At 32.7% G+C, this 26,769-nt stretch overlaps 1 protein-coding gene across 1 annotated transcript; it reads left to right on the top strand.

Moving 5' to 3' along the window:
- Positions 1–21,485: 21,485 nt before the first annotated feature.
- On the top strand, positions 21,486–26,548 carry LOC113858822 (probable transcription factor KAN2). The gene is made up of 6 exons (XM_027491586.1): positions 21,486–22,170; positions 22,361–22,437; positions 23,633–23,678; positions 23,828–23,987; positions 25,136–25,195; positions 26,021–26,548. The coding sequence occupies exons 1-6, from the start codon at positions 21,585–21,587 to the stop codon at positions 26,154–26,156; spliced, it is 1,065 nt and encodes a 354-aa protein (XP_027347387.1). The 5' UTR covers positions 21,486–21,584; the 3' UTR covers positions 26,157–26,548.
- Positions 26,549–26,769: the final 221 nt, after the last annotated feature.

Below are 26,769 nucleotides of genomic sequence, written 5' to 3'. Positions count from 1 at the left end.
CATAAAACGTTTCAAATAAGAAATTAGAGTATAATTTGCATCATTACTTGCTACAGGACTTAAATATACATCAGATTTTTAGAATAAATTTCTAAGTCCTATAGCAATTTCATCCTTCCTTCCTTCAAGGGCCCCGGTGCTGATCGTCTTGGTTACCTGAAAAATAAACGTAAAGGTGAGTCCTTTACACTAGTATAAACACACAGACAAGCATTAGACTCACCTAACTCATTATACATAAATTCTAATCATATTAGGGGCATACGTCAACGACCATTATGCATCCAAATTCTCAATCACAATAGGTGCGCTCACTGCACCAATTACAAATCCACACATTTACACAAACACATGTGCGCTCACTGCACGTAGCCACGCTCATTGTGGCATTGTGATCACAGATTCCTAATGCCCTCGACCTCAGGGACTTACTTAGTTATACTATGGATGGTCGCCCGAATAGCTCCCGCTCCACGGATACAATATGTGTGGTATTGAGCTTTCCAGGAAAAGGTGTTAGTCAGAGGCCGAGTCAGGAGGAGAGTGTGCGGCCTGTGGTGCACCAACGCTGACTGTTGGTGTCACCACCACCCTTTCTTCTCTAAGGTATTACTACCGCCCCCATCTTCCACACCTCCAGTGTATCTCTGAACCATTCATAGTTTTCACATCCAAACACGTCGCAATCACATCCAAACATACCATCACACTCATTTTCAACCATTCGATCATTCACCCATAGCATGCCAACATAAATGTACAATCACATTTTACTCAACATTAATCACATGCAACATGGGTTTCTCATACAATGCCTACCACATTCAACTTATCACACAATTCACACAATGTGCCGGAGGTCGGACACCTCCAGACTCAGTCCAACTCGTATAGTCCATCAAGATACATAACCTCACCTCCTATTTCTATCACATTACCATATTCATTCAAATAAACTTATTCCGAACAAAGGTAACTAGAGTAAAGTCCTCCCCTTACCTCAAAACGAAGGCCCGCCACGAAACGTTGATGGAATCGCCTCCCCACACAGATTTTGTCTCTAAAGCACGTAGAAATCCCGAGGAAACTTAGGGGAAACTTCAGAAAATAAAGGAGAGGGACGAAAGCCCAAACCCTAACCATAGCAATTACCTCCAAAGACTCCAAACGTATTTCCAACCTTCAATCAAGCTCTCAAACGTCCCTGGAGGGCTTTTAATCGGTAGGAATGGACTTGGGTAAAGAGAATCGTGAAGGAGAAAGAGGGAAATCATGAAAAATAACCCTCTCCTCAAACCCTAACCCTTCAAATACTCCTCTGGTCGCGACATTCTCGCTACAACGACTCCTCTTGCTACAGCGACGCCCTTTGTCGCTACAGTGAAAAACTCAGACAAATCTGTACTCTGGTTTCTACAGAATCTCACTACAGCGAGACCCTCTTGCTACAGCGAGATTGCACCCAGAAATGCACCCTAAACTGTCGCTCTGTCGCTACAGTGAGACGTCTCTCGCTATAGCGAGAAGGCGACAGTCGCATGCCTTCCTCCCAGAGACCTCTCGCTACAGCGAGAATGCCCTGCACCAGGACATAACATATTTCTTTCAATCCAAATTCCAATCACACACACGTATATATACATTTACATATATCTGTATTCACACACATTCCTATCAAACTAAGGCACATCCGTACATCCATATCACCATCAAGTCAATCATCATACCACAAAAATGGAATATATATATATATATATATATATATATATATATATATTCAAACAATATTACATTTTTGGGGCGTTACACATTTGATAAATTAAAACCTTCAGGGAGTTTCACATAAATGTCATTATCAAGTGAGTCATACAAATAGGTTGTAACAACATCCATTAATCGCAAATCAAGTCCTTCATTTACTACTAAACTGACAAAGTATTGAAAAGTATTTGCATCCACTACAGGTGAATATGTTTGTTCAAAATCAATACCGGGTCTTTGCAAAAAACCTTAGGCAACAAGTCGTGCTTTATATCTCACAATTTCACCTTTTTCATTTTATTTTTGCACAAAAACTCATTTATATCCAACTGGCTTTACATCTTCAAGTGTATGAACTATAGGTTCAAAAACTTGAAGTTTCGTAAGCGATTTTAATTCTACCTCAATTGCAACTTTTCATTTTTCTCAGTCATTTCTTTGTCCACTCTCGTTGACTGATTTTGGTTCATGATCCTCTATATCAGTTATCACATCCAATACTACATTAAATGAAAAAATATCATCAACATTGACTTCATTTTAGTTCCATTGTATTCTATTCATGACATAATTTATTGAGATCTCTTTATTTTCATCATTTTTAGGTAACTATGTTTCTTTGGGAACTAAAATATGATTATGTCTGATGACTCTTCTGGAGTTTTTACATCCTCATTTTGGTCGTTTTGATTCTTAGTTCCTTTTCTTTTTCAAAGATTTTTATCTTTGGAACCAAAAGGTCTACCACACTTTATACATGATTTAGATTGATTTACAACATTAAATTGTCCAATCAGAACATTAATTTTGATTGGACCATTAGCAGTTGACACATATGATTTAGTTACTGTTTTTGGGTTCGTAAACACATTTGGTAGTTGGTTGGCTAAACCTTGCAAATAAATTATCTTTTGAATGTCCAATTCACACTATTTTGTTCGAGGATCAAGATGAGATAAAGATAATTCATTCCAACTTATCTCCTTTTTCAAATGCTTATTTTCTCTCCCTAAAGTAGGGAAAGTGATTCATCACAATGGCAATAAGCAAGTCAAGCAATGAATAAATCCCCTGTCATTGGCTCAAGGTACTTTATTATAGATAAAGATTTATAGCCAACATATATTCCCAACCTTCTTTGAGGACCTATCTTAGTGTGTTGTGGTGGAGCAATAGGAACATACACTGCACATCCATAAATTCTAAGATGAGAAATATTAGGTTGTTTACTAGAAACTAATTGCAAAAAGGATAAAGCATGATAGCTTGTTGGTCTGATACGAATAAGTGTTGCAGCATGCAAGATTGCATGTCCCCAAGTAGAAATTGGAAGTTTTGATCTCATTAGTAATGGTCTTGCAATTAATTTTAGACGCTTTATCAATGATTCAATAAGTCCATTTGAGTATGTACATGTGCTACAGGATGCTCAATATCAATCCCAATAGACATACAATAATCATTAAAAGCTCCAGATTTAAAATCACTAGCATTATCAAGGCGTATTTTCTTAATTGGATAATCAGGAAAATGAGCTCTTAAATGAATTATTTGTGCAAGTAATCTTGCAAATGCCTGGTTGCAAGTTGACAACAAACAAACATGTGACCATCTTGTTAATAATTAGTTTTCAGAGAGTAATCAATTTTCCTTGGGAACAAGCAACACATGAGAAATTATTAGATTGAAGAATTTGCGTGCTCTTCAATGAATGTCCACATGAATTTTCAATTATTTTTCACATCATGATTGATCCAGGATGACCTATGTAACACCTTAAATTTAATTTCAATAAATAAGGCATTTCAAAAAATTTTGGAAATAATAAAACTTCCATTTTAATCCAAGTTTCGTCAAACCTTTCAAATAGAGAAAAGGGTTACAAATTACATCAAACAGTTGCTACAGGACTTATTCAAATACAACAGTTTTGAAAATAATATCCTAAGTCCTATAGCAGTTCCATCCACCCCTTCACTGAGTTTGGTGCTGATCGTCTTGATTACCTAAAAAATGAATGTAAGGGTGAGTACTCTACACTACCTAAAAAATAAACTCACACAATATTCACATCTCACAGCACATGGCCCTCATCACAATTCTCAATCAACTTTCATTCTCTGCAAATTTTTTACCTCTAACTCAGCCACAACTCCATATTCAACAATTACACATAAAAAGAGTAGGGTAGAGTCCCCCTTTACCTTGGATTGAAGACCCACACGCTAAATCCACCAACAAGTGCTTCCCCTCACGGATTTTATCCTAAACACATGGAGAAACTCCATGAGAACCCAAGGAAACTCAAAAACAGAGAAAAGGGGATGAGAAATGGAACCCTAACCATTAAAACTCACCTTCAAGCGTTCTCCATGCAGATTCAACCCTCAATCAAGCTCACGAGCGGCTTTGGAGGCAATTTAATTGGTGAAAAAGGGTTTGGGAACAAGAGGATCAAAGGGATTTCGAAGGGAGAGGGAGAAATAACCCTCCCCGAACCCTAACCCCCCTTTAAATCCTTTTTTGGTTGCGACACTCTCGCTACAGCGAGTAGCGAGATATTCTCGCTGCAGCGACACGCCCTCACGCTGCAGTGAAAATCTCAGACAAAATTGCAACCTGGTTTTTGCAGAATCTCGCTATAGCGAGACTGTACCCATAAATGCACCCCAAACTTTCGCTCTATCGGTACAACAAGACGTCTCTCGCTGCAGCAAGAAGGCAACAATTTTGGTCCTTCTTCCTAGGGCCCTCTCGCTACAGCGAGAGGCGAGGACAACCCATAATTACTCCCTGCACTTAGGCACTTAGCCCATTTCAACCCTATCCAGTCATGCATACACACAATACACACATCCATATACTTAATACACATAAACATCATTATCAAGTAAATCAACACACACACACACACACACACACACACACACAGATATATATATATATATATATATATATATATATATATATATTTAGATTTATATAAATAACAATAATTAATATTACAAAATTCAGAGCGTTATAGCCTACTCGTTCATGCCAAATAAAAAAAAAATTATCATGATTTATAAAGTTCTGTTTTACAATAATGTGTGTAATAAAACCTAAAAGAAAAAAAAGGTAATTTTTCTAACACATTTTTTTATTTGAGATAATTTTTGTGATATACATGTATTCTTCTCTTCCTTCATTTGTTGCTTCAAATAGTATCTATTTTTACGGATATCTTTTAAACTTAATAAGTTTTTATTAGACTTAGTAGAGTATAATACACTAACAATGTGTAATTTTGTTCCACCAGGCAACAATATATTAGCTCTACCGGAGCCTTCAATAATCTTTGTACTACTAGATATAATACTCACATTAACTTGTTGCATCACTAAATGAGAAAAATATTTTTTATTTTTTAGAATTGTGTGAGTTGTTGCACTATCAACAAGACATATGTCTTCATTGTTGTTGTCATCTATAAGAACATTCATTCTTCATTGGAAAAATAAATAAAAAATAAAAAATAAATTAGATACTTAAAAAATGATCAAAATTATTATTTTTATTCTTTATTTACACTGACTATATTAAAATTTAATTTAGATATCAACCATATAAGTGAAAGAACAATTATAATACATGACAATTTATTTTAATCAATTACTATTTTTTTTGTAGAGAGAAAAAAAAAATTAAACATAAATTAACATATAAGAAAAAAAAATAATTACTCAATAAAAATAATAATAAACTTATTTTTTGAACACTTCCATCACTAATGAGATGGTAAATTTTTTTCATCTTGATTAGCAAAACAATTAGCAACATCTAATTGAGTAACGTCCATATGATCATACATAGAATCATTATCATCTTCACAAATAAAATTTGTATCTATCTTTTTTTTCTTTTGATTTTTAAGTGAATCTTGATAAAGATCAATAAGATGTTTTGGTGTACAACAAATACATGACCAATGACATTTTGCTTCTACAACGATAGCATATGTTTTTCATATTTTCACTACTTTGGGTACATTTACTCTTTTCAATTATTAATTTTCTTACTATTTTCTCACTTCTAGGGTGAAAATGTATATTTCTGATTATTACCCCGATCATGTCCATAACCATTACCATGATAGTTTGTGCATAGTTACAATAGTCACAAGTTGTTACATTCACTTCCGGGAATAAAGTAATGCTAGTTAGACGAGATTCATAATTTTTATCAAAACCTCATTATTTTGTTTAGTCACAACGAAACAAGAAATGAGTTTAGAATATTTTTGAATCATTTTTCACGATATTGCTGCTGGAGCATGTGCGTGAAAAGTCGAGAATGTTTTTTCTTATAACGTATCCTCATCAAAAATCTTTTTTCCACACAATTTTAATTGAGATTAAAATAAATAATAATATATTTTTATAAGAAAAAATAAAATAATATCGTACCTTTATTTAATAGTGTTCCTTTCTTGAAGAAGTGTTTACTAAAGCCTCGTGCTGATAACTTGTTATGTAATAAACATAAAATTATAAGAAGCAAGTGAGAAAATAGAAAGAATAATATAGAGAGAAAGAGAGAATCTCAATTTCATTTCACATATATCCTCAATATAAATGAGACACTTATTTATAGGCCTAAATCTATAACCGAAGAATCACATCTCTTTGAATGAGAATTAAACAAAATAGTTACAAAATCGTAAGTTATAAAAAATAAAGAGTTATGAATATGGACATTTACTTATATAATAATTTATAATAAAATACTTCTATTATTAAGGTTGAAAAGATTTCATACCAAGTTAAGTCATGTTTAGTTCTTTATTAGTTAGATTGAACTTAACATATATTTTTTATGACAAGTTTTTTTAAGCTTAACTTCTTCTTCTTCTTCTTCTTATTATTATTATTATTATTATTATTATTATTAAATAAATAAATAAATAAATTAATTAATTAAAAAGCTTTACAAATGACTCAAAATTTAAGTTGTTTAGTTTAAAAAACTTTTAAAAAAAGCCTAAATCTAACTTATTTAACAAATAAATCTGACAAATTTTTAATCTCTAGCTACTATTAACAATCACTATCAATACTTCTACAGTAATCATTATTATTACACTACTACAATTATTTTTGTCAATGTTATCTTAACAATTATTGATGTTATTATAACTAATACTATTTTTATATTTTTTTATCTTTATTAATATTTATTTTTATCGTTGTTTTTATCATCATAAGTGAATTATTACTATGATTGTTATCTCTCCTCAACTTCTTGATTATTCTCATATCACAAAATATATTGAATTAAAGAATATTTTTTTAAGTTTATGATATAAATTTAATAATTCATATTAAAATTTTAAAATTAAAAATTAACATTAGTTATTAAAATTTTCAAAATTTAAATTGGCAACTATATCATAAGGGGTTAAATAATGTAATTTAATGTTGCTTAAATCTTCTTACCCACCAATTGAATGACTTTTTTTTGCTTGGATTTTAATCAAAATCTTAGTGAAAATAGAAAAGAAAAATATTACTTAGAAAAAATATATTTACATTTTGATATGATCAAAAAATAATCCTAAATTCATGTTAAAGACTCAATTGAGGAAAAAAATGATAATGTGCAGTAGAATAAATCTTTAATTATTTGTTTGATGAAAAAAAAAAATCATGAAGAGAAATATGATTTGTTTAGAGTTTTCACTAGAAAAGATAGTCAACAATCGTTCTGCAAAGAAAAATTTCTAGTTGGAAAAATAAATAATGAAAGGAAAGTAGACAGTAACAGGATAACTAAATGAATGCAGAAATGTAAAATGCATAAATTTTAAACATAAGAAACTGTAATGACGGTAGAACCAGCATAGAACCAGTTAGAGGGAGAAGAGAACAAAGCTGAATGACAGTAGTTCAAACAGAACCATCTCAAGAGGGAGAAGAGAGAAAATTAAATACAAAAAAGATTGAACTTTTATTAAAAGTTGAAAAAAATCTTATAAAGAAATTATCTCAATAGGACTTCTCTTTGTAACACTTAGAATTCTGACTAAATGAAAGGGTGCCTCACAACATGGTTGAGGACTCCTTTTAAAGACATTGAAAATACTGTTTCTATAGTTCCAGTTGATTAATAAGAACTATTTGTTACAATACAAGTTATAAATCTTGAAGATCTATTCTGAAGCAGTCGTCTTCATTTTGGTATATATCATCAGTTTCTTTCTTTGATGATGAAGGTTCTGCCTTATCTTATTTTTGTAGAAGTAGAAGAACATGCTTTAGATTATTCTTCATAATTTCTTTTGAATTGCAACCTACTAAAAATGTTGCAATTTGTTATTTCTGGTTGATAAATTTTGAAGTATCAGGTTCAGATATTCTAAGAAATTGAGGATTTATGCTGAAGAAGTTATTTACTCCGAATGGTCCTGCATAATCTTCATTAAATTGGTTCCACCATTTGACAATGGAATATCTTTGTAAAATGGGAAGAATTTCTTGACTTTCTATACTGATATTGCCATGAGAATACCCATGTTAAAGCAAAGATAGAAAAGTATTTGAGATCTGCTCCAATTCTTGATTCAGGAGCATATCTTTTCTTAAAATGTTCATATCCCTCTTTTGCTGGAGAGGGAAGAATTGCTTCAATAAGCCTGAAGAAGTCCCACCATTGAAGAAACCAATTTGGAAATTCATAATGTTGTTCGTAGTTTTGGGTCCTTTTGAAATAGATTAACTAAGAATATTTAAATAATTTTGGAGCCAAATAACTCTTGTCTAGGCATCAATATAGTCCTAGTAGTTGTATCCTGCTGGGTCAAAAGGCTGGGAGAATTTCTTGTAAGAGTTCATATTTTTTCTAAATTCTTTTAGAGACAAAACCTTGAGGATTTTTATGGTTGAGTGAGTAATAATTGATCGATCCTTTTGATCTTTATAATGTTTAATGGAGACAGAATTTGAATATAAGAAAACAAATTCATAGAACTATCTAGTTCTATTTAGTACTGAAGGTATGAAATGAAAACAAGGTGGGAAAACTTTTGACACAACTTTATAGGGTTTTTGTCCTAAATTCAGGCTCCATCTGGATTAATGAGGAAAAATTTCCTTTGGCCATATAATGAGATGTATTTTGTAGGGACTTGGTTATTTGTTTGTCTTGTGGGAGGCTAATAGCTTTCCTAGTTTCTCTTAGAAGACTTATAGTTTTTTGGGGTTAGTTTAAAGACTGGATTATAGTATTTAGGCTTGCTAATTCTATATCCATTTCATCTTTGGAGGTATTATTTGCCCAATAATTTTTAGGTAAAAGGCTTAGGCTTCCTTGTTTGAGAGCTAAGAGGGTGCTAACAAGTAAAGCATAATCTGCTTTGGTCTATTTTGCTGTTTTGGTTTGAGATGAAGAAGAATCGACCTTGTTGGATGACTCTTTTCTAGCAATTACAAATTGTTGAGTTAATGAATCAACTATCTGGATGGCTTTCTAGGTAGATGACCCAGCCGGAGTAGATGACTCTGAAGAAGTTGAATTTAAATCTACTGAAATAGATTTTGATTTATTTAGAGACATAGCAAGTCTGGCTCTTCCTTTATTAGTAGTTCCACCTCGAGAGAGGGTTGTGGTCTTCCTAGGCATCTTACTTGAACTGTAAGTATTCACGAGTAAGATAGTCAGAAAGAGACTTTGGAGTGCCTTTGAGATATTCAATTTCAAAATTAAAATACTTAAAATTGTTTGCCATCTAGCAAAGCTTTGTTTAGAGGCAAGATTTTTAACATCTTTTTGCAAAATTTTCTAAGCAGACTTACAATCAACTTTGATAAAAAAGTTTTGATTTAATAAATCTGGTTGAAATTTTGAAACACATAAAACTATTGCTAAAATTTATTTTTTAACAACTGAATAATTTTGTTGTGCAGAATTTTAATGTTTAGAAGTGTTTACTCTTTGTTTGAGAATTCCCCCATAACCTATATCTGATGTATCTATTTCGACAATTTTGAATGCTTGAGGGATAGGGAGATAAGGATATCTTATCTCTCTAACTCTGGTTTTGATTTCTTTAACAACATTAGTATGAAAGTTAGTCTAAGATGGAGGATTTTTCTTAAGCCTATCATGCAAAGGCTTAATAATATTACTGAGGTGAGGAATAAAATAATCTACATAATTGAGACATCCTAAAAACCTTTGTACTTGAGTTTTATCGAGGATTTTGTCTGGAAATTTATTAGCAAATTCAATGGATCTGCTAATTAAAATAATCATTCCCTGATGAATATTGTGACCAAGGAATCTAATATTTGTTTGAAAGAGATTGATTTTTGATCTAGAAACAGCAAGACCATTTTGTTTGACAACAATGAAAAAACATGTATATGCTTGAAATGTTGATTAATTGATTGAGAAAAAAAATCAAAATATCATCGATATAGACTGATAAATTTGAAATAAGGATTAAAAATATCATTCATGATATTCTGAAATTTAGAAAGAGCACTTTTAAGGCCAAAGGGCATTACATTCCATTTGTATTGCCCAAAGGGAACAGTAAAGACAGTCTTGTACCTATTAGTTTCACTAATTTAGATTTGCCAACATCTTGGCTTCATGTCGAATTTAGAGAAGATTTTCACAGAGTTGAGTCTGTTGAGAAGATATTCTTTGTTAAGAATAGGATACCTAATCCATTGAAGAGCTTGGTTAAGAGGCTTGTAATTGATTACTAACTTGGGAGTTCCACTTTCTAATTTTGTCTGTTTATTAACATAAAACGCAGAATATGACCAATGACTCTTACTTTTTCTGATCAAGTTTTTGTTTAAGAGATCTTTCTTTCTGACAATATTGAAGGAGATCCTTATTCATCTGAATGAGTCTAACCTTAGTAAGGATTTGACTTTCTTTAAAATCTTTTTCATAAGGAAGGCTTACTATATGTTTATTTCTATTCCAGAATGCATAGGAAAGATCAGAATATATAAAAGATTGAATGGATTCTAAAAGAGATTAAATTCATTTCTGAAGTGATGGATTCTTCAGTTGAGCATCAATATTAGCAAAAGAAACCTATTCTTTTAAAAAATTGATTTGATTAATCTTGCTTTGTATAACATTGATGTTTCTAGTAAATGGTTTACTGGAGATTTTGAAATTAATCTGCTTACCTAAGTGGTAAGTCGAAATTCTTTCTTTTGAAATTTAGAGCGGGAAAAGAGCTTTTATAAAAGGCATTTCCAGAATAACTTCATTTTTCAAATTTTTTACAAGGAGAAAATTTGTTTCTACTTTAAAACATTGATTTTCAATGATAGCTTTGGATAATTTGTAATTGATCTTAACCTTAGAACCACTCGCAGTGTTGAGATTTTTAGAGGTTTTTTCAAAATTTTTAGTAGGAATTAATCATTTTAAATACAATTTGAATCAGCACCAGTATCAAAGAGTGCCAAAGTATAAAGAACAAAATCATCAATACTGATTCTGATAATAATATAAAATTTTTGGATTTTGACCTTATTGATCAAACGCATAAAAAATTCTTTTTCAGGGTTTCCAAAATCATCTTTCTCAGAAAGTAGTTCTTTGGCAACTCCGGATTCATTATCATATTCAATTTGTGAAAGAATTACTTGATGAATTTGTTATTGTTCTTTGATCTCACGAATCTCCTTTTTAAGATTATTAATCTCTATTTAAAGACCCTGAATAGTGGTTGATTTTATAGAATTATTTCCTAATCTTTTCAAAATGCTATTTACATCAAACTTATTTGTTGTAATGTGCTCTTTTGGTTTTTGTTTTATTTTCAAAACATCTTTGAGTTTATTAAGAAAAATTTTCTTTTCCTGAGGATCAGGAATATAATTGCTTAAAAAAAAAGGTCTTGTTCTTTTGTTAAAATATTAATTTTTGGAGTTTCATCACTATTAGAAGAAGAGATTTAATCATCCTGTTGGATTTGATTGATATCCTCACTAGACTCTTTAATAGATTCATCATCTGAAGTTTCTATGAGTAGGTTATTGATTTGGTCTTCTATAGAAGGGTCAAGATTAAGATTGATAATCTTTTTCTTAAGCCTACAGTATTTGTTGATATGGCCGGGTTTACCACAATTGTAACAAGTAACTCCTGTTCTTGGTTTTCTAAGAATGTTTTTAGGGATATTATCTCACCAAGTTTCCTAGAAGGTTTACGATTGTATTTTCTTTTATAGGGCTTCTTCTTTTCTACCTTTTTTTAGGGTAGTGTTTCTTTTTCTGGGTTGGACAGGGAGGTAACCCAAATTACACACAGAAAGGCCCTAATTCTCTCTTGTTTAAGGCTTTCTCTTTAGCTAATTGTCTCTGAATTTTGTCATCTTGACAAATTTTTAAGGCCATTTTCTGGACCAAAGAAATTAAGTGACCATAACTAAGAATATCATAAGGAATTTCTCCATTGACCGAATGGCTATGGAGTTTGTCTCTAACTTTGTCTTCGAATGATTTAAGGAGGCCAGCTAGAAATTTTTCTTTCTAGAACGATTGTTAACTGTCTTCTCTAGTGAAAACTCTAGACAAGAAGGTGTCTCTGTACCACCTAAAGTCGCTCAAGGTTTTACACTTAAGATTAGACAATAATTTAGCTGATCTATCTTTCCATAAAGATGAATCTCCTATGAAATGTTGGTCGATGGTGAAAAGAAGAGTATTAATAGCATCAAGGATTTGACCTTCATTATTTATAATGGCATTTCCCTTAGCATTAGTTTTGATGGTAGAGAGAATTTTGTTTTTCTCATCATCAGTAAGATAATTATCCCACCATCCTTTGAATTGACTTAAAAAACCAGCTACAAGAATATTGAAAATTACTTCCTCGGTGCAATCATGGGAGGTCTAGTAAGCAGTGACTACCATTGATATATGTTGTAGAGTATTCATGATATTGTACTCTATTTTTCCATCAATGTTTCATTCATAGATGTTATTAGCACTAAAACGCTTAAAGGTATGATCATTTTGTTCTTTTATAAGAAGATCTGGAGCAGTAGCCTTATTGTAATAAAGCTTTGAAGGAGATTTCCAATTCTTAACTGTAGTAATAACCAGATTAACTTCTAAATTGGATACTAAATTTGCTTCAGAAGGTTGTTTTGAATTATAATTACTGATAACATTGACGGTCTTGGAAAGAGAGATAGTTTTTGGTCACGCTATGTAACATCCTCGTTTTTGCTAATAATTAATTTATTAATATAGTTCTAAGTTAAAGTATAGTTCTTATTTTTTTTGGGGAAAATTGTGATAAAATTAACATGAGATGCTTTAGATAAAATTGTTAGGTATATTTTTAAGAAATTTTAGTAGTTTTTAATTTTGAAATTTTTTAGTTTCAAAAAGTGTCAACTTGTATTGGTTAAGTAAATTAGTTATATGCTCAAGCAGAAATTGCATGTAAAAATTTTGGACACCAACTAAAGGATCAATAATGTCAAAAATTATTTTATAATTATGTTTAATATATTTCATGATTATTTTTAAATTTTGGGATTTTTATCTAATTGTTTCAATTAATTACAAAAAAATTATTGAAAATTTTAATATTATATTATTATTTTCACTATTTAACATAAGGATTAGTCTCTAAAGCTTCCCACTTCTTCCCTTCACTTCCGTAAGCCCCATTTTCTCTCTCCCAAGGAACTTTGATTATCTTTGGTCTTAATCCCTTAAATTTCCAAGTTCATTAAACTTTTTTAATATTCCACCTATTTTTATCATTTTGAATACTTTGAACTGATTAAATTTGTATTTTTCCCCCCTCTTTTTGGGTGCTGCAATAGTGGCATGAGGGTGAGATTTTGTCCAAAAATTTTGTTTCTAAATTATGTTTTAATTAGCTTAATCCTTCTATGTTTTATAATAAATAATTTTGGTGCTTTTTGTTTTGTTAAAAATGCATTTGGGGATTCAAAACCTTTGGTCTAGAGGTGCTGTCCCAAGAGTGTTATGAGGGGAAAATAATTGTTTTTAATCTCCTTTAGGCTTATAGTATTTCATTTACATCATAGAAAATAACTGTAAGATCAGTAAGCCATTTTTTTTGCAAAAATTAGAAAATGATAGTTTCAACTCACTAGTAGAGGGTTGGGTGATTAATGCATCTTAACATTGATCATGATTATGTGTGATTATTTGGTTAGGATCGTGATTTGAGAAGTGGTGGAAAGAAGACGTTGGTGAGAAAAATCGGTATACACTTTAAGGTAAGGGGAGACATATCTATTTTCAAGGGTGTAGTAGAAAAACGTTGGGAGATGAGGTGTTTTATTCCTTGCTATGTATGTATAAATTATTTGAAGGAATTTATAATTATTTCCATACTTCGTGTACAATTGTTTGATATTCCTTTTTGAGATTGATTTTATGTGTGATGATGCTTCTATGATAATTGTTTGTTGAATTCAGTATAAATAATTGATTGCCTAAAATAGTTGAGGAATGAACTATCATTCATGTGCAATGAGCATATAGAAGGTATGTTGAAAGTTGAAAAGAATTGGAGAATTGTGAAATAAAGATGTTTAAAAAAAATGGGAAAAAATTTGAGATAAAATTTGATGAGTTTTGAAAAAGTGTTTTAGAAATTGATAAATGGAATTGTGGTTAATTTTCTTCTTAAGAAAATGATTTTTTTAAAAAAATCTTCTTTAATTTCAAGTGGTTTGATCAAAATTTATTTAATAATTTTTATATATTTAAAGTATACCTATATACATATTTAAATAATTTAAAGTATTTTAATTCATTTTAAAGTATTATTTTAAATGAGTATTTTGAAATATGGTGATAATTGGAAAAAGGTATTTGAGAGCCATTGAAATAGTTGGAAAGTTGTGAAATGTGGTGGTGGTGAGTCTCTGCTTAAACTTAAAAGTGTATTGGAATTTTCTGGCTATTTTGCAGAGAGAAGAAAATTTGGAAATATCTGAATTATAGAGGAAACTCTGTCGGATTATTGGTAGAATTTTGAAACATATGTTGTTGATTAAAAAGAAATGTTTAATACCTAATTAAAAGACTAAAATTAGGTTCATGCATCATAAGCATGTAATGATGATGGTATTGGATGGGAAATATACGAAATCTAGGGGAGACTCCAGGTTAGCCTTGAGGATAGTCGGGTGTGATTGAGCCGGGCAAAGGCCAGGGCTCGCAACCCTGTGCTGTCGGCTCTCACTGCAAAACCGGACTATCTTGATAGAACTCGATGGATTCTCAGAATCAGTTGAGCTATACCTTTGAAACTATCTAATGAGATGGTTATAACCAAGAATGGTTGGTGGCAATGAACTCTTGATCCTTCCCAGAAAGAAAGAAAGAGAAAAAGAAAAAGAAAATGGTTTGGGCCCACATGTATGTGTTAGTATAGCAATTAACTAGGTGATGCACAGAATCATACATGGCATGTACATTGTATGTTGAGTTGTTGCTATTTGCTATAATGATTGTAAATATCTTGACGTGTTTTCTACTGTACGTTGGTTGAAATGGGTTTGTCTCACCCTTTTAGTTGTTGTATGTGTTGTATGTGAATATGTTTAGTAGGTGAGGACACAAATGGCCCGACCACCGTACTAGTTCAGTGTCACGGTCAGATATGATCCTGAAGGAAGATCAACAGTTCACCCATATTGGCACTATTACCTTTTTGTTAGATAGAAACGGGCCAAGCCCATGAGCATACCCTATCCCCATCAGGGTACCCATGAGACTCACTTTTCCATTTCCTCCTGGAGTACAGTTTATGAGACCCTATGTCCCACCTCCAGTCCTTGTATTATCGCCCCCAATATTACTCCCGAATTTCCTTAGATCTTTAGGGCCTTATGTACCACCTGTTGTACAACCCAATATAGCAAACATACCTCTACCCAGACATATATCCATCTCATCCACTTCAAATTTGACTTCATCTAGTTCTTCTGACTCTTTGAATTCCTCTCACTGTTCAAACACCCCTACTGCTACTGGAAAGAAGAGGACTTATTCTCAGGCCAAACTTTCTCCTGGTTTTGATTCCTCTGAGCAGGAACCTAGTGGGAAAGAAGAGTAGGCTAGGGCCGAGTAAAGTATAACTTGTACATATATATAGGTATAATTACTAGTGACTGAGGGAACGGGTAAATAGAAATCCTCAACCGTTGTTAACTTTTGGAGGAAATGGTATTTTTTATGATCATGGGTCTAGGGGGAAAACTTGTGAGGTCATTTTTGTTCTTGTTGTCTCTGGTATCGTGACCCCACTTCATTTTGTATGTAATTTTGCTATGTGCATTTGTTTATATGACTAGATGAATGTATATTTTGACAGATGATATGTATATATGTATTTGGATAATTGATGCAGATGGTGTATTTAGTTTCTATTAATGTGAATAGACGTAAACTCATACATGTGACTTTCTTACTGCTTGGATTATTTTAATATTATACTTATATTGATGGCGTAATGAGTAGTAAGGGTGTCACACGTTAGACTCTTCAGAGGATTGAGGTGTTTTGAAAATAGTTTTGAGCAAACTATTAATTTTACTTAATATTTCGCTAGCTTTTCCTGATTCTTCGGGATGTTTAGGTTTACTATTAATTATCTCATTAGTACTTCTCTCTCTAACACTCTTTGAATTCTGACTAAATGAAAGGGAAAACGTTCTAAAAAATTAATAAAAAAATGTCATGAAGAAATGAGTGAGATAACAAAATTAAACACGACTCAACTTCTCAAGATATTGAACGAAACTAAATTAAACATATTAGTGATAACATTTCTTTTTAATAACAAAATTACTTGATATTATGGTTTAATTTCAAGATATGATTTCATTTATATTGGTAAATATTAACAATATCAAGCAAGACACAATTTATGGGATCAAATTAAAACGCTTGATCCCATCCTCCTGCCGTCTCTAAGTCTTTCGTCTCCAAAAACAGCGTCTCTCAGGTTTGAGTCCAGTCCTCCTTTTATAGGAATTGTCCTAGGGTTTATTTTCTTGCAAAAGTTAAATTTCTGACGCGGGTAAAAGTACACGCCCAAGTACACGGCTATGTACTTTGGCCGTGTACATCTCTGTTTTCTAATAAGTGCTCTTCAAACCTTTCCTGACAAGTACACACTTATGTACACGGCCGTGTATCTCTGGTCTCTGATACTTGGCCTTCACAATCTTTATAGGCAGTATACACTTATATACATGGTCATGCACCTTGACCGTGTATATCTCTGGTTCAAATGATGCATGTAACACCTTATATTTCTTTCCTCAATATATGATAAATTTTCATAAAAATTAATATGGTAAAGTAAATTTTCCTTCAAAACTTTCTAATAAGGAAAAGACATTGAAATGATATAAGGTTCATAGAGTAAAATTTCCTTAATTCATAAATACTTAAGGAAAACAAAGATTCTAAAGTTTTCATCAGCAATAAAGAGGAATAGTAGCTTTACAACTGTTTCAAAAGAATGCTATGGAACTGAAAATATTCATTACATAACTCAAAATAACTAAGTCCTATAGCAGTTCTCATCCATCCATGCACTGTGAGCCTGGTACTATTCAACCTAGTTTCCTGAAAAATGTTGTGTAAGGGTGAGTCTCTACCGTACCACTCATACATAACATATACATTCTTCACAAAACACATCTTATCACGATTAAAGAAAACATCATGGCATTACATATCACAAGGTTATATAAAGCATATTCTCATCTCAACGCGCATTACATTACACAGATTCACAATTTCTTTTACTTTTATCCGCGCTTACCGCGCCCTGTGGTCACAGTTATCCGATGCCTCTATCTCGAGGTCTTACACATTCATGTAAATAGTCGCCGGATGGCCCAATGCAATACGGATACAACGCATGCAATAGACAGCCCCTTAGCAAAGGTAATGGTCAGGAGTCAAGTCGAGAAATGAGTGTGTGGCCATGTGGTGCATTCGAACACAATATTCCGTGCACAATCCCGAATGTCACTCACCACCCTACATTTCCCCAAGATATCCCATATCGTCTCCATCTTCCACTCCCCCAGTGTATCTCTGTAACTATTTACATCATATCTTTTTCCATGCTCTTTCGAGTATATTCACATGTTCACATATGCCATTTCTCATGTTCACACATATTTTTCATCATATTTCCACATACTTTTCATCATATACATCAAACCATGGCATATTAACAATACACATCATTTTTACATGAAACACAATATATTCAAACATAAAACTTCCATCTCTTTGTATATTTCATATCACAAAATCATATAATCATATCAACCATCTTCAATATACCTTATCATGCCTTATTTGGACATAATATCACATTTTCACCATGTATTCATCATAAATCACATAAACAGCCAATTATTCTCACTATTCACCGATTATTTTTCATAAAGCAAGGATTATTCCACATATAATCACATACATGACAAAATCTATGAGAATACAAGTAATAAACATAACAAAATGATAAATTAGAGCCCCCTTTACCTCAAAACAGAGCTTTTACAAGGATTTAACCGAAGGTTTAACTCTAGAACGGAGGTTTTCCTAAGAACATCATGAACATCTATAAGAAGAAGAAGAAGAAGAGAAACGAACGGTAAATCTAACTTCAAACTTAGAAAAACTTACTTGTAATCCTTTAGATCGAACGTAGAATCACAGATCTGAAGAAAAATCTAAGTTTAGGAGGTTTAGTATGGGAGAAAATGGCGAGATATGACCTTAGAACCTTTGAGAACCTTTGATAGGAGTGAAGAAATGAAAATTTCGTCCGCAACCCCCTTTTTATAGAAAATTTTTGAAGTTACTGTTCACCGCTGGAATTTACTGTTCATCGCCAGAAACACTGTTCACCGCCCTACTGTTCATTCCGGAAACACTGTTCGCGGTAATTGTTCACGCTGGGAACACTGTGCACACGTACTGTACGCGGATGTGACGTCAGCCATGACGTCATGCTGATGTCATTGATGACGTCATCGTCACTGTACAAAGGCGGTTTCACTGTTCATATGCGGTTTACTGTTCATAGACAGTTTACTGTTCATTGACACTGTTCATAGGCGGTTTTACTGTTCACCTTTTTTTTTTTTTTTTTTAATAAATTCTATTCCAATTATACTTTAACAAACCTCATTTTATTTAAATCAAAATATAGGATGTTACAATGCATTCCTTGACAACATCAGTGATGTACACGTTCATATACACAGGCGTGTATCTGCCCGTGTATATCTCTGGTTTGATTATTTACATGTTCTCTGCATTCCAGTGAGATACACGACCATATACACGGGCGTGTATCTGCCCGTGTATATCTCTAGGTTCTTCTTTCTTCAATTCTCGACATCTTTAAGGTTTTCACATCCTTGATCCTTTTTTTTGAAATAAAAATAAAATGAGATTAATTATAATAATTTCTATCAATGAATAGCTTAAAAACTCTCAATTATCATAATGTAAGATTAAGTATTTAGAGCATTTATCATTAGTCTTTGTTGTTAAGAAACATTAAAATTGAGTAACAAAGTGATGATTTATGATTTGTTATATTAAGTGACACATGATAGTTCATTCAGAACATAAATGATGTTTTAGAATATTTTCAAAAATAGGTCATTTTCATCTCTAACTTTTGAAATTTTGAGAAATAAGGCCTCTGCCTAATCTTTTGTTTCACCTTTTCATCTTCTTCCATGGTTTTTACATCCCTTCTTTCGTCCCTTGTTGCAATGACATTTATGCTGCAAACTCCTCAATCTCGACTTGTTCCACTTAAGCGACCATATCCAAGGTCCCAAATTGATTGGATGAATGAAGAGGCACAGTAGGGACCAATTTTGTTGAAGTAAGATGAAGTTTTGGCATGACAATGTTGGAGAGGTCATAGGGGCGGTGGGGTCTAAAGGAGTGTGGGTGTAGAGTGGATTGACCAAAATGTTGGATTTAAAGGTGATTTTGGTAGGTTTGGCTTAAGTTGTTGGAAACTTGAGTTTGTTGAGAATTTGAATTTGTTAGGTTGTGTTTGAAAGAAAAATATGAGATCTTGAGCTGAACAAATGTGAAAACTGTAAAAAAAGAGAAAGAGTGAATTTGTGGAAAAAAAAACATGAAAGAAAACAAAACAGAAGACGATGTAGAAGTTTTATTAGTTGAAATTTTTGAAAGTCATAGATGAAAATGACTTATTTTTAAAACTTTAAAATAATATCAATATGTGTCTGAAATCTATTGTCATATGTCACTTGTTAAGTGAACATGTTTCTCAAATTTAACATCTTTTAATAATAATTAAAGTGACTAATAATTATTAATTTCAAGTAATAAATTTCAAAGTTCAATTTCAATAATTAACTTTAGTAAAATTACATGTCCATTAATCCTCTTTAAGCTCGTTGCACACAGTAAACTTGAAAATCATCTCGCAAACTATTTTGTTCTTTTTAATGCAGTCGTCGCAGCATGTGTAAAACTGGTTTTCCATTTCTTGCTTTGGCAGTTTGGCTGTTGTTTTCGTTTTTATTTTGCTTTTGGCATGTGTGTCCCAGTGGGTGTCGAGCATACGTGCATTCGCGGGTACATTCTGATGTCTCTTTTATCACTTGAAGACTGTTATGGAAAGACAAATGTACCCTTTTCGAGATACTTGTGTTGAATCGTTGGTACAAAAGACATGGGGTACATATGACTTTTTCATTTTGCCCTCAATTTTGAGAACCAGACATATCTGTAGCCCACCCACAAATATTACTTTGATTTCTTGGTTGATTATAATAGAGAAAATGACAACAAAAAATAAAAGGATGGGCCCAAAGTTAAGCAAAGAAGAATGCATGATGTGATTTGTAAAGAATTAGGGTTTTATCATGAGCACAATGAGTGGTTTGTAATTATGAGCAATCATGTGATTGTCATTTCCAGAATTATTGCTTTTTTGGAATTGTTAAAAGAACCAGAGCCCTAGGTTTCGGTTCAGTGAAAGGTGGGAGGGGGTGTTCTCTGTACGTGCGTTTTGGAAAGTTAAGTATGAGTTGCAGATGCACAATGCACATGTTAAAGGTTATATGGTAAATCGTTTACTTTCGTTTTTAAAATATCCAAAGAAATAGAGGAGGGAAAAAAGAAAGTATAATTATGAAAAAAGGAACAAAAGTTCTAAACTTATTTACCTTTTTCTTTTCTGACCTCCTTATCTTAAATTCATTTCCTTTTGTAATCCTTTCTCCCTTTCTCACCCCAGAGTACCCTACCCCCACGTCCACAAAAGAAATTAATAACTTTCTCTCTCTCTCTTCCCCTAGCTAGAGCATAGTCCTTCTCTCAAGTGTCATTTTCTCACATATACTTCACACAAAAGAAACAACCATTCACTTCACATACTTGTCATTTCTTCCCTCTCTCTCTCTCTCTCTTCGCCGTCTCCTCTAATGTAATCTTAAATCTCTGCTCCGCAACTACTCCGCCAAAGTCAGAAAGGCAATGTAATTTCCCTTTTCTTGCAAATCACTAAGCTATAGCTCCCACTCTATACACATACTTCTGATCCTTGGAAAATTTTATATTTGTCCAATCATATTGCACTACCAAGGGAATTTGAGAGCTGGGTAAGTTACACAACTGAAGAAGAGTGTATACACTATAATGCACAGCGCATATTTATTAATTATCATACAGATAGACATATAAATATAAATATATACACTTGTTTGGTGGGTATTCCTTGGTAAGATGGAGCCATTTCCAGCACAGTCAGATTTGTCTTTGCAAATCAGCCCTCCAAACAGAAAAGCAACACAAAGTTGGAAGAGAAGCACAGAAGAAGAGATGAATTTGGAGTTCTGGAAGAGAGCGTTGGAGTCAAGAAACTCCTTAGTTAAAACAGACCTCTCTCTGTCCAATTCCAGGGTTTCTTCAAACACAAACACTACCCCAAACTCCAACTTCATCTACCACTTCCAAAACTGCAACAACAGTGCCAACCTCTTCCAATTATTTCAACAAAATCACTACTTTCACCACCAGTCACTCTTCCAGCACCAAAGCCTTAGCCAAGAGCTAGGTTTTCTAAGACCCATAAGAGGGACCCCAGTATATCAAAACCCACCTCCTATCTCGTTTACGCAACACCCCCTAGATGCTGCTTCCAACACAACAATGGCTTCAAACCTTTTTCATAATTCTCAAACTGTGATGCGCTCAAGGTTCCCATCACGCTTTCCTAGCAAGCGTAACATGAGGGCTCCTCGGATGCGCTGGACTACTACACTCCACGCTCGCTTTGTTCATGCCGTTCAGCTTTTGGGTGGTCATGAAAGTAATCATACTTAATTTCATTATTTAATTTCTTACCCTCCTTTTGTTTTTGTTAATTTTCTCTTCTTATGATTTTCACTTTTTGTCATGGAAATCCAAAACTAAAATGAATTTCCCTTTCTTCTTCTAAAATATTCTTGATTATCATCGCAACTAATTTTTTTTTTTTTGTCGTAATTGGGGTTTCTTAGGGGCTACACCAAAATCAGTTCTTGAGCTAATGGATGTAAAGGATCTCACTTTAGCTCATGTTAAATCTCATTTGCAGGTAAACTCAAAAACCTGTTAGTTGCACTAGTGTTACAATAATCTGGGTAAATTTATCGCTCAATATTTTTCAATGTTAATTTTTCAGACCTTTGAGCTTGTAGGTGGGTACGGCTCTGATTGGGGCTTTAATGGTGTTTGTTAGAGTAGTTAGTAATTTTATAAAAATAAAGCCTGCATTGAGTTAGTAGCCGCAGTTAATATCACGATACATGTTCTCAAATTCCAATGGTTTCCTTACAGAGGCCAAAGGGTCTCTCATCCTAAATACTTGTTTTTGTATTAGATGATTAGATCTGTTGCCTCTGCTTCTGCAAGCTAATAAACAGCTTTTTGCTTGGAAGAATGAACCACCCAAGTTTAAGAAGAAAAACAAGTTATTGAGAATCAGAGAGAGAGAGAGAGAGAGAGAGAGAGGGGTACTTATCGATTTCCAAAAACGAGTAAGAAGACAAAGCCCCAGAAATTCAAAATGAGTAGCAGCAAAGCCGAGACAGACGGAAGCGCTGTTCAGTCCATTGCAATATACAAATTTATTGTTATTATTATATAAACTGCAGAAGAAAATGGAAAATATAATTGCAAGTACAGAAACACCATCATTTCTCAATGATCCCTTCCTCAGTTTTGGATTCTAAACTAGAGCACCTTTAACCATGGTTAGTCACATGGTTCCGTGTGTATTCACTTTTTAAAGTAATTTTTCATAATTTATTTATTTTTATCTCTTTTCATCGCAATATTTATAATATTTTTTCTTATCTTTCTTCTAAATATACTAAAATTGTATAAGTATTAATTCCTCAAATTATAATCCTTCTATAGTAGAATTTGTACAATACTGTATGTCAATTTAATTATTGCAAATTAGAGAGCAAAGTTTGTTGTAGTGGGAAGATTTCCCCCCGGTGCCTATAAATTAATCTATGTGATGTATTATGTACTCAGAAAATACAAAATTACTCCGTGCCAAGACCCAATAATACTAAATTACTTAATATTTACGTGATTATTTACTTTTTAAATCTTTTGAGTGTGTTAAGTTCTACTTGTTTTCAATGGAATAATAATTTTTATAAGCTTTCTGACAAAAAAAACTAGAAAAAAATTGTTTTTTTAAACATGTCCGAACATTAACTAAAAGCATTATATAATATATTACTTTCTCGTGCTAATGGTGGGCAAATTTAAATCAGATGTACCGGACGGTTAAAACTACAGATAGAGCTGCGGCATCATCAGGTTAGTGTGACTATATATTCAATTTGTGTTTAGTTTGAAGATTTGGAAGGTCTACTAGAATTTATTATTTTAGTTTAGCAGTTTGTTCTTCATGATCTTTTTCCTTAATTTTTTTTATTTTCTTCTTTGAACACGAATTAATTAATTAGGGCAATCAGACATATATGATAATGGCTCATCTGGAGATACTTCTGAAGACTTCATGTTTGATATAAACTCCCCAGAAAGATCTGATCTATCTGTTAAGCAGGCAAGTGCAAGAGCTAATCAAGACAAGGAAAATCGTGACCTGTGGAGCAACTCTTCCAGGTAATGGACTTCTGAAACTGCGTTCAATTTTATACTTCTATGCTCGTACCACTTGCAAGGTTTAAAACTACGGTTACTTAAATTATAAGAAGTTATGATTGATGTACGATTATTGTGTAGCTGTAAAAACATTTAAATTCATGATATCCCAATTACAATTGTGGTCCTGGAAACAGTTTAAACCTTATTAACTCAATCATCGCTTTATTGCAAACAAATCATAATGCCTCCGAACACAAGTACAGCACAACATACATGCTATTTTGAATGTGACTGTTGGCAACAAATTTATGATCAAATTTAAAGTAATATTTTTCCTTGTCCACATTTTGTGCGGTAGATTGTAATTCATTATATTTCATTCTGTCTTTTGACAATCTTGTTGTTAACTGGCTTTACGTTAAAATATGTATGATACAAATGCTAATAAGATCCGGGCAATTCATGCATCATGCACGTCTTATTCAAAATATAATCTCTCTCTCCGTCCTTCGCTTTCTGATTCTCTCTCCCGTAGCCCACTCATACATAGGCGCGAAAAATTACGAAAGGAATAAATCATTTCACTTTGCTTTGTTCTGTCTGTCCTCAAACCATGAGCACCAAAGCTCCATTATGGGATAATAATATATACTCTCTCCTAGGTAGTGGCTAGAAAGGAAGTAAAAGAGAAACTCACATACCCCCGTTCCACTCCAAGACACCGGATTTTGTTATTTGCCTAAATCCTCCTAAAAAATAGAGATATCTCTTTCCTTAGGATTTTGTGGGTCTCATCCATAAGGCTATTACATGGGGCCCCACAAATATTTGTAAACTTAGTCATAAAGCTAATCTCTTGGTAGACCCATAGTAAGAAATCTTGGAGCCAAAATGATTTTTCCCTTTGAAATCTTCCTTGAATGGTGTATATATATATATATATATATATATATAGAGAGAGAGAGAGAGAGAGAGAGAGAGAAAAAAAGAGAGAGAGAGATAGATGTGCTTATCACATGGGATGGCTTCAACGTTATTTCAGAGAGCAGAATAAGTAAAAGCGGTAAATAAGACACTAAAAGATTGCTTTCTTTTCTCAGAATGCTTTTTTTCTGCATGGCATCCAGTAATGGGAAATATTCTCTCGATTTTTTTGATTGTAACAGGGAAGCTTGGTTAAATGGCAAGCCAAAGGTCGATTCTATTCAAAACGTGTCTGCTATCGAGATTTTTATGATATTACTCAATGCTTCTTTACTTCCCCAAAGTGTGGCCTTTTGGTTACAAAGTATTATTTAAACAAACATCTTTAGCTGCATTTGGAATACGAAATGGAATTGAGAATAAAAGAAACTACATTTGATCTTTTTCATCTAGCCATGCACATTATAGAGATGAGAAAAGGAAATTAAAGGCCTTTCAAAAAGCTGCTTTGTCATTCACCAATTCAAATTGGTAGACCTATCTTTTCCACATTTGCTAATTACAAGGGTAAAAAGAGATTTGTGTTGGAAAAGAGTTAGCCAGTATATCTAAATGTTAATTAATGACCATATTTAATTACAAAACAAAAAAAAACCCTACTGGTTTACATTTTGAAGATATAGCTAGCTCAATTCTTTTAAAAGATAGAATGCACGGACTAAGAAGTGGTATATACTTAATTTTCCCTATGTAAAGTCTCGGGGTCAGAAACTTGTGATTAATTTTTTGTTTTTATTTTTTGCCAAAAGAACTAATAACTAGAACAAAATTATATTAAATAAATAGAATGAATAGCTAAGGATACCATAGAGAAATAATTGGCATTTGGCATATTGATATGCAAATTCTAGCAGGATTTATGTGCACCCGGCTCTTTTTTCTTTTTTTTTTCCTGAATCAATATAATGTTCTGTAATTATTCTGAGCTAAACATACGTCGTTTGATTCTCAATACCAATTTCTTCTGTAATACCATTCTGCTTTCCCAGTCATTTATAGCACGTTTTTATGTTCGTTTGTTATGGTATTCCAGTATAACTATTTTTTTAATATTTATATTTTTTACCGAAGGGAATGGACCAAAAGTGTCTAAGCAATGAAAGAATATCAGATGGAAGCTCATCCTCAAATTCAGGATCAAGCCCCAAGAAGCCAAATTTGGATTTAGAGTTCACCTTGGGCACATTGAAACATATATCATAATATTTCTCTAAAATCGCAAGAGCTAGATCACTAGAATAAGAATCGGGTACCAGCAAAGAAAATCAAAGAAAAATAAAGCTAAAAAGAATACAAAAGAAAGGATAAAAAAAACAAAAAAGTAAAAGGAGCTAAAAAAGACAAGGAGACAAGAAAGACAGAAAGCAACAAAGAAGAGGGTGGGAAACAAAAGCATGTCCTTCCAATCAAAGCTCTTGTAAGATCCAAATCGTGTTATGATTTCATAGTAAATATATGAAATCCATTTGATTTGTATGTTTTGCAATATGACATAGAAATAGGCAGAAAAGCGAGCTTTAGATATCTTAAAGTATGAAGTGATCCTTGGTAATTGTAATGGAGCACTTTACATTTCTGAATATTTTAATATTTTTTCCGAAGGAGTTGGGTTCCTAATCCTATATTCGATCTGGGCACAGTCACATATATACTTTATACTTCAGGAAGAAAAGAGAAGACTGGGAGTATGAACTTATGGAGAAAACTGAAAAATAAGAATAAAGCGACAAAAAGAATTCGAATATAGTCATGATACAAAATAAAGGGACAATAATAAGGGGTGAGCTTTCATTAAAGAAAAGCTAAAAATAGAAAA

This window comes from Abrus precatorius, unplaced genomic scaffold, assembly GCF_003935025.1.
Source record: "Abrus precatorius isolate BTA unplaced genomic scaffold, Abrus_2018 Scaffold2, whole genome shotgun sequence".
Taxonomy (NCBI): domain Eukaryota; kingdom Viridiplantae; phylum Streptophyta; class Magnoliopsida; order Fabales; family Fabaceae; genus Abrus; species Abrus precatorius.
Note: the sequence above shows the minus strand (reverse complement) of the source record. Positions and strands in the feature narration are given on the sequence as shown.